We start from the raw sequence: 15,507 nt of genomic DNA on the forward strand, positions 1-15,507 counted from the left end.
GATTTACAGAGTGTTGAAACATTTTTTTTATCTCCGGTCCCTTCAGGGCAATCAAAAAACCAAAAATTCATGCTCCCGATCCAGCGAAAAATGAATTGCCAAATAAATTCCCCCATCGGAGAGGTCCTTTCGCCAACAACCGTAACAGGGCCCGGATATCGAGGCAATCACTTCCGGGGATTTTAATTATTTTATTGACCGGCCCCAGAGCATCACGCAACGACGAAACGCGTTCTCCAATCGGTTTGGTAGGTAAATCAATATTTATACTGCTGCGCTGCCGTTGAGTGTTCTCAAGTGAATTGACGGCGGGCGTGTGCTGAAATCAGTGCATTGCATTTTTGTTCCGCAATTTTCAGAACCTTGAATGCCGCAGGGCCAGGTCATGAAGTTGAAGCCTCATGCTTGAACCTCAATTGCATTCTCTATTCAATTATCCAGCTGGCGCTCGCACTGATTGGTACTTGTGTGGGTGGGTTTAATATTTTGTTTTTTTTTTTTTTTAAACATACCTATCTATAACGAAATTCATCAACTCATAAAATATTCAAACTGTGCTAAGCTGCTCAATCAAATTCATCTAGATTCCTTACTGACAGAGTTTGACTTAATTGAATTTACGACACTTCCGCAATGGTTTCTCTCAAAACGGGAAACGACTTCAATTGCTCAATCTGTCACTCTTAAAAGCTCTTTAATATCGACGCTCGTTAATGTATGCAAAGTAAATTTTATTCTGCATTCGTTTCAATGAGATGGAATAAATTAAAGATTTTTGTTGTTCGATATATTTCATCGTCAGGTGGTTGACTTGGTTTTCTTTTATATGTGAGGCGGTTCAATATTGAAAATAATTATAATTTACAAAACTTGTAATTTGTACCTTGCTAAATTCAGTTTTTGATATACTAAAAATAAAAGGGATAAGTTTAGCATGAGATATGAGAATATTATTCGATCTCAAACAAACACCAACCTCAATATTGTGGATCTCTGGTCAAGGCAACAACTTTTTGATCGATCCTTCATCAGTAATAAGTACGGCAAGTGCCTCTCTAGTGGATGGAACTATTTTGAATGGAATGCATCAACGTAATGGTGTACGGAACCTTCACAATCGAACGCTGGATTCAGTCTTCACCGATGAGTCCATCTTGATCAGCACCATCATCGAGGCCAATGAAGTTGTTGTCCCCATAGACGTGCATCATCCTCCGGTTGAATTCAATATTTCGTTCCCGAATCCTGTAGCTTTAATTGAGGACTTCGACGCATCCGCTCGTGACTTCCGTCGTGCTGATTTTGAGGTATTGAACCGAGCGTTATCCGAGATTAACTGGACGAATCTTCAAAGATGTGCTGATGTAGATATGGCTGTGAGTACATTCTGCTCCATTATGAGTGAAGTCTTCGATAATTCTGTACCACTGGTAAGACCTCCTCTCCGACTTCCTTGGACAAATAATCGCCTAAAACAGCTAAAACCGATTCGATCGAAATGGCTACGACTGTTTAGTGGCTCCCGCTGCCCGTTTTTAAAAACAAAATTGAATGATGCCACAAGAAGATATCGGACCTACAATCGCCTTTGCTATCGTCGCTATTTAGATCGCACACAATCTAACCTTCTCCGTAATATCAAAATGTTCTGGAAGTTCGTTAACACCAAAAGGAAGGAGTCTGGTCTACCCGCGGTGCTTCATTTAAAAGACAGAACCGCCAAATCTTCTGCCGAGAAATGTAACCTCTTTGCCAACCACTTTTCCAGTATTTTCCCGATACAATCGTTAAGTACAGACGAAATCAATGCAGCGGTAACATTATTACCCAGAGATGTGTTAGACCTTGACGTCTTCGCTATTACCGAAGAAATGGTTCTTGATGCTATCAATAATTTGAAGTTTTCTACCTCAGCCGGTAAAGATGGCATACCTTCGTGCGTTTTAAAAAGGTGTAGCGCCGTACTGGTAAAGCCACTCACTCACATATTCAACCTGTCCTTCGAACAACAAAAATTTCCTGCCACCTGGAAGAGATCATTCATGAGCCCTATCTTTAAAAAAGGTGACAAACAGGATGTGCGTAACTACCGAGGTGTCACGTCGCTAGCTGCCTGCTCAAAGGTTTTGGAGAGGATCGTCAACGATGTAATGTTTTCTTCGTGCCGGAGTTGGATTTCTGAAAATCAGCATGGATTTTTTCCCAAAAGATCAGTAACCTCAAACCTGGCAGTTTTCACATCATTCTGTTTATCCAATATCGATGGCGGTAAGCAAATTGATGCCATATACACTGACATTACTGCCGCGTTTGATTCAATGAATCACGAAATTTTGCTCAAGAAACTACAACATTTAGGATTTTCCGAAAGACTGTGTGTATGGATTAGGAGCTACCTAACAAACCGTCGTTTAGCTGTCAGAATCGGCTCCGCTGAATCAATCGACTTCATTCTATCTTCAGGGGTACCACAAGGCAGTAATTTGGGCCCATTACTGTTTACGCTGTTCTGCAATGATATTAACATGCTTCTTGATGGATGTGGAGTACTCCTGTATGCGGATGATCTGAAAATATTTCTGACTATAAACAGCCTTACTTATTGCCAAAAATTACAACAATACCTCGATACAGTAGTGAACTGGTGTGCAGCCAACCTTCTAGTTTTGAGTGTTGCTAAGTGTTGTATCATAACATTTGGACGCAGGAAACAACCTTTCGTGCACGATTATAATATTCTGGGCGAACAGTTGCATCGTGTAGACCAAATTAAAGACCTGGGTGTTATTCTAGACAGTCATATGACTTTCAAGCACCACTACTCTGCAACTATCGAGAAAGCTAACCGGATGCTGGGATTTATCTTACGTTTGAGCAAAGAATTCACTGATCCTGTCTGCCTGCGAGCTCTATACTGCTGTTTGGTTCGTTCAACATTAGAATCTGCAAGCCTAGTGTGGTGGTCATTTGAAGCTGTGTGGATTGCGCGTTTTGAAGCAATTCAAAGAAAATTCGTACGATATGCTCTTCGGGAGTTGCCTTGGGAGAACCCTCTAAACCTGCCACCGTATGCACAGCGTTGTGCTTTACTGGGACTTCACACACTCTCGGATCGTCATGCCAGTCACTGTTCGTGGTGAAGGTTTTACGAAATGAAATCGATTGTTCATGGCTTCTTTCTCGATGTGACATCTATGCCCCTGAAAGATCTCTGCGAATTCGTGACTGGCTTTCACTAGAATCAAGAAGCACTCGGTATGGTAGTAACGACCCTTTACGTTCCGCAAAAATAAGCTTTCTACAATTTTATACGCTTTTTGACTTCAATGTATGTACACCAATCTTTAAACGACAGATTGAAGCTTATTTAAGTGATGAATTGTGAAATAATAATTAGAAACATCATCGTTCGTGCAATATATTTATGTAACCTTAATTTAAGTATATCATTAAGACAATTATGTCAGATGGTTTACACAATAAAACAATAAAACAAAACATAAACAAAACCCAACATTACAGGTAGCTAATGGAGGTAGTTTTACGTGTATTTGATTTAAAAATAAAATTTTGAACGCCATCAGCATCAACGCCAAGCTCAATAGAACTAAAAAGAGGTTGAAAAATATTTTTTTTTTGCTGGAGAAGTTTGAACAGGGACGGTGACGGAAGTGTTTAGTTTTCATGGAAAAAAATTCATGTGCTCTCAATCCCTTATTTCAAAAGTTGTCCGTCTTTCTGGAATGCGGTCCGCAAATCATACTTATCGAGGATTAAAACTTTCGAAGTCATCTATTCATGTTTGGTATCCGGAAAAAGTTAAAGCTAAGTATTTTCATTTTTTTTAAATAATCATTTAGTCAAATCTGTAAATTAACCCTAAATACTACAATGTTTTCAATGCGGAAAGCTATTCACAAATAATTGTGTCAAATTAAAAGAGTAACAAAAAAACATTTCGTTATTTTGATAAAATGATTTTCAATGTTTCCAAACCAATCGTTATTCAAATTATAGTATCAACAAAGTTGGTTCTTTTTAATGTTTAAATCATGGATTGACTTAATAAATTACTTCTTTTGAATTTCTTCATTTCTCTTTAATTTTTCCTTATTCAAATGTTCAAAATTTCGGAGACTCATCGATACTCATTTATATCATGATTAAATCATAAACATGGAACACCTTAAATCCTACTGTTTCTGATCAAATACCGAAAGTCGTTACCTGAATTTTTCAATTGAAGTTGTTTAAAATAATCAACATTTAATGTTTTTATATGTGATCACATTCTCTCCATTTCTCTTGAAAAAAGTGGTAAAACGTTCAATTTGGACTTGATTTCTTCAATATGGTTCTATTCAACATTTAAGTTATTACAATCTTTTTCGGATTTTACTCCAAAATATTTAAACTTTTGCATTTTTATTGGTTTTTAAATTCCTACAAAAATATGATTTAGAACACCAGTTCGAATATCATTTTGAACTTTTCATATAATTGAACAACAATTTTTAGAGATATGACAATGGAAATCACTTGATAGATTGACTTCTAATGTGTTTTAGTCATTATCACCTTTCAAAAATGTTGTTTCTTACCTGGTTAAAATGTTTTAATAAATATAAATTTTATTTCAGGAGAAAAATCTATCAGCATAACACTAGTCAAAAGTGTTTCCTTATTATTTCCTTTCCCCCTATTCCCTACACAATTTTTTTGCAAGGATGCAGAGGTGACCTCGGTCTTTAAGCACAAAGTTGTTCTTTTATCTCTTTCTCATTTTTCTATCCTATCAATTGACTACTAGGACGTGGCAGGCGCCGTTATTGATGTTTAAATAGAGAGCATAAGTTTTGTGCATTGTGAATGTGTAGCCAATCCCAGGTTCCGTTCATTTGACCTCTGAGCAAAATTTATGGCCTCGGTCAATCACGGAGTAGCAACCATTGGCGATGTGGAACTTGTTCTACTGAGCCAAGCCTGCGAACTTGGAATCCGAAATGAATTGACTTATATTTAAACCAATTGAGAAATCAATCACAGAGTATACTAGAATACTTATAAATTCTTCATCCAGACATCTAAAGGAGCATTTCGGGTTCAATGATTCAAGGTGGATGTGAGTAGTCAATCAAGCTAAGCTAAGCTAAGCTAAGAACTAAAAAGAGGTTGAAAAATAGAATAAAATAAATAACAAGGAAGAATTACCAAGAAATGAACAAATGCATTCTACATAACTAAATGAAATTTTAAAAAATATAGACACTTACAAAATCAAACAAAACAAACAAGATAAAACAATATTTATAAATAGAAATTCAGAAAAGCAATCATAATGCCAAACAACCTACATTTCGGAACTTGAAAAATATCTTATTCTTATGAAGACGTTTTAAAACAAGCCGCCAATGCAGTAAAATCGCAAAAATGTTCATTTTGTTATCTTAAATTAAATACTGGTAAAAAAGCAGGAGTAAAAAACTAAAATATGAAAGCTTATTTAAAATTGAAGGCATTGTTATTTCCGTTTTGAATCATTTGTTTTTTTTTAATTAAAATCTAAAGTCATACAAAAGACTAGTCAGACTAACATAAGGGAAGATGAAACAACTCTAAAATCAATAAGTATGTTCTTTTGACCCTCATCCGCCCAAGAAATATTAACCCCTTAGAGTTCCAGGAGTGTCAACTTGACAGTGCTAGAGCAATGATGAAATTTTCAGTGAAGCTTCCAAGTAATGCTGTTTGTACGTATACAAAATATAGTGACAATCTGTCAAGTGGTTTTTGAGATAGCGTCCAATACTGAACTTCATGAACAAAATTTTTTCTGCAGAATCGTGAAAATTCAGAAAAATTCCAGTGGGAGACCCAAAAACAGCTGGAAATCAACTCTTCGACCCAAATTAACATGAGAAATCGGTTAAGAAATCCTAGAGGATCCAAAAGTGTCCAAAAATTTTAATAAAAGTAAAGATGATTGATTCCATCAAGTGAGAGGAATGTGAAGGGGTTTTTTCAAGCTCAATCTGAAAATATGAAAAGAAGAAGTGATGAAAAAGTCTTTTTTCTGATTGGTACGTCTAGCTGACTTAAAAGTAAACCTGACTTCAGTTCTACAAAGTAAAAAGCTGCCCACCAGTAAAATAAAGAAAATATGGTGGTCAAATTGTGCACAAAATATTTAGACTGCTTGTGGGGGGATATTTTGAAAAAAAAAATCGTAATGGACAGCAAAACGAACCATTTAGCGGTCATCTGGCACGATTTCAAACAGAAAATTTTCGTTAACAAGTCTAGCCTTAAGAAAAAATTAAAAAATTTAACATCTAGAACTTGTGTGTGGAAACTGCAAATAACTCAGTCTTTCATAACGAATAACGAATTGGATGAGCTTAATGCAGATGGAGATGGAGAGCTAAAAGTACGAAGAAGAGAGCCTCCAAATGCGACTGTTTTCTTTGAAAAGTATTTCAATAATTCCCACAAAATTTATATTCCGTTTAAGTTGGATCTGGAATCGTGCCATTACGCAAAAACGGTGATGGAGTGAGTCAAATATGTTGTTTTTATGTCGAAGAAGGACAATCGGATAAATTTGTTATAACTTCGACCAAATTCAAAGTATTTAGTTATTTTGGAGGCCAAGTTTCAGAAAACAAAAATCGTAATCAAAAATAGCCTTGATTCGAAAAAAGTATGGTTCATAGTATGCATTATAGATGGCGCACGTGTTGCCTAAAAATTAAAATTGAAAAATTTCTTCATTGGACGCTATCTCAAAAACCAATTGATAGAACATCACAAAAATTTGCAGATGTAGATATTACACTACCAGGTAACTTCGCAGAAAATTTCATCAATTTACATCCATGCATTCAAGAGCTTTTCATAAAACAAAGTGTTGCATTTTATTTTTCCGAATATACTCTTAATTCAAAATTTGAGGTTAAAATGGATTTGAATTGTTTTTTAACCGATATTAATAAAACGGATGTTTAATTTATGAGCCGTTTCGTAATGTTGTTTAATATTAGTCGAGGAAGAATAAAGATGGATGGCGAGAAACCAGCAGTACCACATGGAGGGCAGCAGGGTATCAAAATAGGCTGGTGATAATCGAAGCAAGAGAGGAGAGGAGATAAATCTCTGTTTTTGCTGATTAAACGAATACTTGTGAGCTGAACAGAAGGCCGTTCAAAATTGTAATGGAACTTCAACGTTTTGATTAAGCTGGGTTTGGCCTGTTTAACGAGACTTTTGGTCGCTTTGGGATTGGCTATGGTTCCCAAACGAGCGAGTGAGATGCAACGTATCCTATCAGGGTCGTACATGAATTACGTAACGCTCCTAGAGGGGAGGGAGCATTACTAACTGTGACATAGGGGAAGAAGTGGAGGTATGCTCATCGTTACGTAACGATTTTCCCCAGAAAAATTTCAGGTCAATCGCAGCTATTTTGATGTCATGCAATTTTTTCAGAATGATACACGTCAAATAATTTGAACGTAGTGGTTACGTGAAAAACTACATAATTTTTATCCTCTTGATTTTAACGTAAATCTATATTAATATAAAAATGAATTTCTGTCTGTCTGTCTGTCTGTTCCCTATAGACTCGAAAACTACTGAACCGATTTGCGTGAAACTTTGCAGATGAGGGGTATTGGAGGTCGGGGAAGGTTCCTATAATAGTTTGGGATCCCTCCGTCTTTCTGGAAGGGGGGAGGGGGTCATTTAAATAAAAGTGATAAGTCTTCATAACTCGAGAACTGATCAAGCAAATGGAACCAAATTTGGCATGGGAGTGTATTCCGGTACGAGGAACGTCTCTATGATGGTTTGGTACCCCTCCCTCCTTCCAGTGGGGAAATAGGAATGAGAGAGGGGGCCTACTTTACAATTTTTTACATAACTGGAGGACTAATGAAGCAAACAGAAACAAATTTAGCATAGGAGGGTAGTGGAATACGAGAAATGGTTCTATGATTATTTCAGACCCCTCCTTTCTTCCAGTGGAGATTCAGGAAGGAGGGGAGGGGCTTTAAACCCCTTTTTTATTACATAACTTGAAAACTATTCGGAGAAGGGTGTTCCCATTCAATTTTTCACATCACTCGGGAACATACCCGGCAAATGGAACGAAATTTGACTTGGGAGGGTATTTGAGCACAAGGAATGTTTCTGTGAATATTGGTTTTACTTCCGATTGCGTGATAGGAAGGAGAGAGGGGGGCTCCTTTACAATTTTTCACATAACTCGAGAACTTATCGAGCAAATGGAAACAACTTTGAGACTTCTTTCTCCTTCAATTAGTGATACATTTGAAGAAGACGGGAGCTCACATACGATTGTTTTGCATAAACTAAGAACTTAAAAATCGACCCACCACTTATCTAACAAATAGAACCAAATATTACATGGGAACAATCATGAAATTGAGCAAATGGACAGAATTTGGCATGAATACACGAAATTTTGATTTTTATCCATTTCTTCCGGGTAGGGGATAGATATAGGAAGAGGGGGTCCGATACAAAATTAAGAGCATAACTCGACAACTAATAAAGCAAACGAAACCAAATTTTGCATGGGAGAGTATTTGAGCATAAGAAATCTTTTTCCGGTAGTTTAGCAGCCCTCCCTCCATTCAGTTGAACGATAAAAAGTTAGAAAAGGGCCACTCATACAATATTTAATATTTCGATAACTGACAATGAGCCTAATTTGCATCGGAACATATTTGTGTACGGGCAATGTTTCTTAGATGGTTTGATTTTAAAATATTTAATTAAGATTTCAAGTTAAAAAGAAATTCAATTTTATTTTGAAAAAAAAATTAATGTTTTTGAAATTGGATTAATAATTTTGTGCAAAAAAATAAAAGTTAATTAACTAGGTACCATAAATTTCAATAATTTTTGGAAGGTGTAGCAAAGCACACCGGGTCAGCTAGTGCTAAATAAATATGTAAACTTGCCCCTATAAGAATCGGTGCATAATGAACATCAACTTAAATTGACGTGATTTTTAGTGAGTATGGCATGATGTGATAATGTTTCTTTTGTTTTTTTTTATTTCGTTTTTTAAAAACCAAGAAATTTCTTTTTAAATAAAGTTTATTCCAAACTTATTCGCCCAACACTTACAGAACACCATCACTTTACCAAAAAAAAATGCAACAATCCGCATTCCGGTCCTGGTTTAATTGTGTAACCCTGTAGAAATAAAAAAAATTGTAATAAATAAACATGAATTTTATCAAAAGTAAGTAAGTTACCTTACTTGGATCAATAGAAAATAGTTCGTTTTACAATCCCTCGGTTCCGTCAGGATGTTCGGAAACCTAACATCAACCTTCCGCAAAAGGATGTTCCGTGGCCTAAAAAAAATCATTTGGTTAAGAATTTCAATTTCGCTGTCCAAATCAACAGTAATTCTATTCGGCTATGAATCACGAATATTTTGACAACTCACCTTCCAAATAATCCTAAAGCAATTTACAGATTTCATGGTCCTAGCGAGAAAAATCCTAACTTCCTCACACATTTTTCCCTAGTAAACGGACTGACCTTTTCTTATAAGAATTTTAGGAAAAAATACTCGAAATCTATTTAAAGCAACCAGTTAGATTTTACGTGAAATTCAAGGGGCAATTATGTGGAAGTAAAGTAGTTACTACCAGGGCGCACTTGAAAAACTCTGGTGACTACAAGATTCACGTAGAATCAATATGATGTAACAAAATCTCATTTTACGTGAAAAATCCCATAAAAATAATTTCTAAATTATTTTGGGTGTCAGCAAACCAAAAGCAGCTTAGAATTTGTAAGCATCAACATGATTGAAGCTGGTTTGCAACCTTTCCTTTTTAAAGATTCTGAGATAGACTCCTTAAAATGTGTATTGAATATCCATGAAAAACCCGTTATTTAAAAACATGAGAAGATATGGGGGGGAGGTTAATTATCAGCATAACGTAATTTTCATAGGGAGTTTCGTCGAGGCGTTAGGATTTGTGACAAAAGGGGGGGAGGGGGTCAAAATGTGCACTTTTTTCGTTATGTTTAAAGTTGATCTTGTTTTACAAACTTATTTTCCGCTATCGGTTGATAGAAAATTGATAAGGGCGACATTTCAAATATGTTTGATTTGAGCTTGTGTTTGATTAGCAAACTTTGCTTCTTCCCTAAGTCATGATGGTATTTTAAACGTCCTGTAGGAAAGACTTAGAGAATGCTACACAACTTTGTTGGTTTTTTGAAAGCCGATCAAGCCACTTCAATTAGACAAACAAGCTATTTAAAAGTGTTTAAGCTCGACTATGTAACTTAAAGAAAACAAAATCGTTTAATAGTGTTCAATAACAACTGTTATTAGTTTCATTTCATATATTAGCGTAATTTGAGCGACAAATATGGGAGGCTTATTTTTACTGCTTTCCAGGCTTGGGAAATTTATTCAACCATGCCTTAGGGGCCACGGTCAGATACATTTGAAATGATTATTAAATTCCATTACAAAACCTTCAAACATGCCCTGATTAAATAACTATTTAAGATAGAATCAGAATCCGGATTCAGATATTGAATAATAAATTCACCCATAAGAAGCTGGCAAAATTTTTATCAAAAACTTACCCCCAAGGTTCGAAGTTCTCTATGATTCGGAAAATTCTAACCTAAAATATTTATTTTTTTATGATCATACCCTATCATAAAGTAGTTTATTCCATGTTAAGATAAAGTTAAACAAAAGTCTTATTTCAAACATGACAATTCACGGTTCCATACAAGTAGCTGTAAAATCAAAGAAATTTGTTAAAATAAATTGTAATAAAGCTGGTGAAGTTATTTTGAAATATTTGAGTCTATTTTCTACAAAAAAAAAATAAAGAACTGTGTGTCATCAATAGACTTATTTTGTTATTTAAAAAATGAAATAAATTTGAAAAAGCTAAAAAAAGTTCTAAGCATCCGAGTCGAAACTAAAAAATATGATCAGTAGACTGAGTCGATTTGCAGTCATGTTCGAATTTCTCAAATCCTGGGCTCTTAAAAGCTTCGTTTTTGTTCAAAACTCATCCTAGATTCTTCGTAGAATTTTTAAGTTACGTTTCAATGACTTAATTTGAACTTTTATTTTTGACTGAGAATATTGAGAGGGTATTTTGTTCTGATAAATCAACATAATTTTTGTTTCTTCTGTAGAACCAAGCTTGGATATGGGTTATTGCAAATTTAATTAATTTAAATTTACGTTAGACTTCCGCTGAAAAACTTAATCCTGCACCGTAACTTTGTATCTTATAAGACAAAAAAGCTATTAGCCGTTGAATAGGGGTATGTCTTTTGAAATTGAAAATCAATCAATTCAACTGACATCACTGCTTGTGCCTATCGAAGTCAAGGGGCTGAAAGAGAAGAAAATTTCCGAACTGTAATTTCAAGACCGCACCGACGTTTCGTTTGTATGTGATTTGACAGTTGCTTCAGACCTTCGATCGAAGTATTCCTTGAAAATTAATCATGCAATACCTCGCTAGGCACCCAGCAGTGATGTCAAATGAAATGATTGATTTTCAATGCCAGAAAACATACCCCTATTCAACGGCTAATACATTTTTTGTCTTACAAGATACAAAATTACGACCTTGGACTAAGTTGTTCAATGAAAAGTTTCCTTCAAAGAGTTTGAAAATTGGCACAAAACCCATTAAAAGGCTCTGTTCCACAGATGAAACAAAAATTATGTTTAAATTTCTAAACAATATATTCAATTTTCCCATACAAATCTAAATGTAAACCTTACCTAAAATTCTGCAAAAATCATAGATGAGTTTAAAACCAAAACGCAGCTTTAAAGAGCCCAGGGTTTGAGAAATTAAAAAATAACCAAATCGACTCAGTCTAATGATTAAAATAATAATCGCTGACAAGAGTTTCTTACAAATTTTATTGAAGAGATTGATTACAATAAGTAAAAAAAAAAGTTAAAGAGTTAAGGAAGAAGATCAACAATTTAATCCGTAATCAAATCAATAATAAATTACTTTTCAATACATATTACAAGATTAAATTGGTACAGTTGAATTAAGATGATTTAAATATAAAACATTTGATTTATTTAATTGTTTTATGTTCTTGTTTTTAGAATTTTGTTTTCTAACACTCGACTTTCATCAAAGAATTCGTTAATTTCGTCAATTTAGACTTAAACCCATTTATACAGTAAACAATATTTTCTGTTTGCTTATGCACTCTAAGCCACATCGTAAGTTTGTTCCATTTATCACCAATTGACGGGGTACGGAGGAAATTAAGCCGTGAAATAAACACCCCATTTAAAGGGTTGTGATACCATTACAGTTAACCTTTAAACCGGTAATGTATGTGACCTACACCGTAATCAGCTACCTATTTATGTTGCTCCGCAGGAAAAGCGTTAAATCTGACGTCCCCAATAACCGTTTACATGTCTCCTGAATTTTGGTTCCAGCTTGAGAAACGCAACTGTAAAGATAGAATAAAGCTGCCTCGTTGAGAAAATAAACAGTTCACACACATCTGGGGTTGCCCTGGCTGCGGTGCTCAATTACAGCAGTCATAATTCCTGCTTACCAAATGACCATATCACGAAACGGGTGGTCCAAACTAAGACCCCCGAACTGAGCCAGACGAAACTTTGGGCACCCTTTGGGGAGGTTGTTGGCTGCAATCCGACAGAACTTGCAATCTTTCACTTTCGGCCGTATCGAACATGTTCATTATGAGGGTACGGAAACTTCACGTTCATACATTCTGCACTAGTAGGTACGCGCCAAGTTGCATTGCATACACTTATTAAAATTAATGAGTTTCACTCGCGGCCGCTAAGCTGGAGGGCTTCGATTTTGACGAATTCCGCACAATCTGCTTGCTGAAACTCGGGAGTGGAGAGAAGCTGTGAGCGTACCCATTTCATTCATGCGGCCGCAGCGAAGGTGAAATGGATCAAACAGCTTAATTACTCACGAATCCATTAGCGGTCGAATCGATACGATTGAAATGCTTTATCCACGACATGAAGACAGCTGCAGAAAATTGGGAGCATTGTACAAAGTAAGACCGACAATGTACTTATGCCATTTATGATTATGTTTGTTACGGTGGATTAGTATCATTCAGGAATTACCTAATCATAAATTGATATAACAGAATAGAAGAATTCGTCACTCTTTCAACTATGATAAAAATTTAAATTTTTAATATGGTCATTTTTTGTCATTTTTGTCATTTTTGTCATTTTTGTCATTTTTGTCATTTTTGTCATTTTTTTCATTTTTGTCATTTTTGTCATTTTTGTCATTTTTGTCGTTTTAGTCATTTTTGTCATTTTTGTCATTTTTGTCATTTTTGTCATTTTTGTCATTTTTGTCATTTTTGTCATTTTTGTCATTTTTGTCATTTTTGTCATTTTTGTCATTTTTGTCATTTTTGTCGTTTTTGTCATTTTTGTCATTTTTGTCATTTTTGTCATTTTTGTCATTTTTGTCATTTTTGTCGTTTTAGTCATTTTTGTCATTTTTGTCATTTTTGTCATTTTTGTCATTTTTGTCATTTTTGTCATTTTTGTCATTTTTGTCATTTTTGTCATTTTTGTCATTTTTGTCATTTTTGTCATTTTTGTCATTTTTGTCATTTTTGTCATTTTTGTCATTTTTTTCATTTTTGTCATTTTTGTCATTTTTGTCATTTTTGTCATATTTGTCATTTTTGTCATTTTTGTCATTTTTGTCATTTTTGTCATTTTTGTCATTTTTGTCATTTTTGTCATTTTTGTCATTTTTGTCATTTTTTTCATTTTTTTCATTTTTGTCATTTTTGTCATTTTTGTCATTTTTGTCATTTTTGTCATTTTTGTCATTTTTGTCATTTTTGTCATTTTTGTCATTTTTGTCATTTTTGTCATTTTTGTCATTTTTGTCATTTTTGTCATTTTTGTCATTTTTGTCATTTTTGTCATTTTTGTCATTTTTGTCATTTTTGTCATTTTTGTCATTTTTGTCATTTTTGTCATTTTTGTCATTTTTGTCATTTTTGTCATTTTTGTCATTTTTGTCATTTTTGTCATTTTTGTCATTTTTGTCATTTTTGTCATTTTTGTCATTTTTGTCATTTTTGTCATTTTTGTCATTTTTGTCATTTTTGTCATTTTTGTCATTTTTGTCATTTTTGTCATTTTTGTCATTTTTGTCATTTTTGTCATTTTTGTCATTTTTGTCATTTTTGTCATTTTTGTCATTTTTGTCATTTTTGTCATTTTTGTCATTTTTGTCATTTTTGTCATTTTTGTCATTTTTGTCATTTTTGTCATTTTTGTCATTTTTGTCATTTTTGTCATTTTTGTCATTTTTGTCATTTTTGTCATTTTTGTCATTTTTGTCATTTTTGTCATTTTTGTCATTTTTGTCATTTTTGTCATTTTTGTCATTTTTGTCATTTTTGTCATTTTTGTCATTTTTGTCATTTTTGTCATTTTTGTCATTTTTGTCATTTTTGTCATTTTTGTCATTTTTGTCATTTTTGTCGTTTTAGTCATTTTTGTCATTTTTGTCATTTTTGTCGTTTTAGTCATTTTTGTCATTTTTGTCATTTTTGTCATTTTTGTCATTTTTGTCATTTTTGTCATTTTTGTCATTTTTGTCATTTTTGTCATTTTTGTCATTTTTGTCATTTTTGTCATTTTTGTCATTTTTGTCATTTTTGTCATTTTTGTCATTTTTGTCATTTTTGTCATTTTTGTCATTTTTGTCATTTTTGTCATTTTTGTCATTTTTGTCATTTTTGTCATTTTTGTCATTTTTGTCATTTTTGTCATTTTTGTCATTTTTGTCATTTTTGTCATTTTTGTCATTTTTGTCATTTTTGTCATTTTTGTCATTTTTGTCATTTTTGTCATTTTTGTCATTTTTGTCATTTTTGTCATTTTTGTCATTTTTGTCATTTTTGTCATTTTTGTCATTTTGTCATTTTTGTCATTTTTGTCATTTTTGTCATTTTTGTCATTTTTGTCATTTTTGTCATTTTTGTCATTTTTGTCATTTTTGTCATTTTTGTCATTTTTGTCATTTTTGTCATTTTTGTCATTTTTGTCATTTTTGTCATTTTTGTCATTTTTGTCATTTTTGTCATTTTTGTCATTTTTGTCATTTTTGTCATTTTTGTCATTTTTGTCATTTTTGTCATTTTTGTCATTTTTGTCATTTTTGTCATTTTTGTCATTTTTGTCATTTTTGTCATTTTTGTCATTTTTGTCATTTTTGTCATTTTTGTCATTTTTGTCATTTTTGTCATTTTTGTCATTTTTGTCATTTTTGTCATTTTTGTCATTTTTGTCATTTTTGTCATTTTTGTCATTTTTGTCATTTTTGTCATTTTTGTCATTTTTGTCATTTTTGTCATTTTTGTCATTTTTGTCATTTTTGTCATTTTTGTCATTTTTGTCATTTTTGTCATTTTTGT

At 33.6% G+C, this 15,507-nt stretch overlaps 1 protein-coding gene across 1 annotated transcript in view; it reads left to right on the top strand.

Moving 5' to 3' along the window:
- The first annotated feature begins 941 nt into the window (after positions 1-941).
- Positions 942-15,507, top strand: part of LOC129743344 (uncharacterized) — a 27,244-nt gene continuing 12,678 nt past the window's right edge. The window contains exon 1 of the mRNA XM_055735326.1: positions 942-2,147. Within this exon, the coding sequence (XP_055591301.1) occupies positions 942-2,147 (1,206 nt within the window). The remainder of the gene's footprint in view (positions 2,148-15,507) is intronic.

This window comes from Uranotaenia lowii, chromosome 2 (assembly GCF_029784155.1).
Source record: "Uranotaenia lowii strain MFRU-FL chromosome 2, ASM2978415v1, whole genome shotgun sequence".
Classification (NCBI taxonomy): Eukaryota; Metazoa; Arthropoda; class Insecta; order Diptera; family Culicidae; genus Uranotaenia; species Uranotaenia lowii.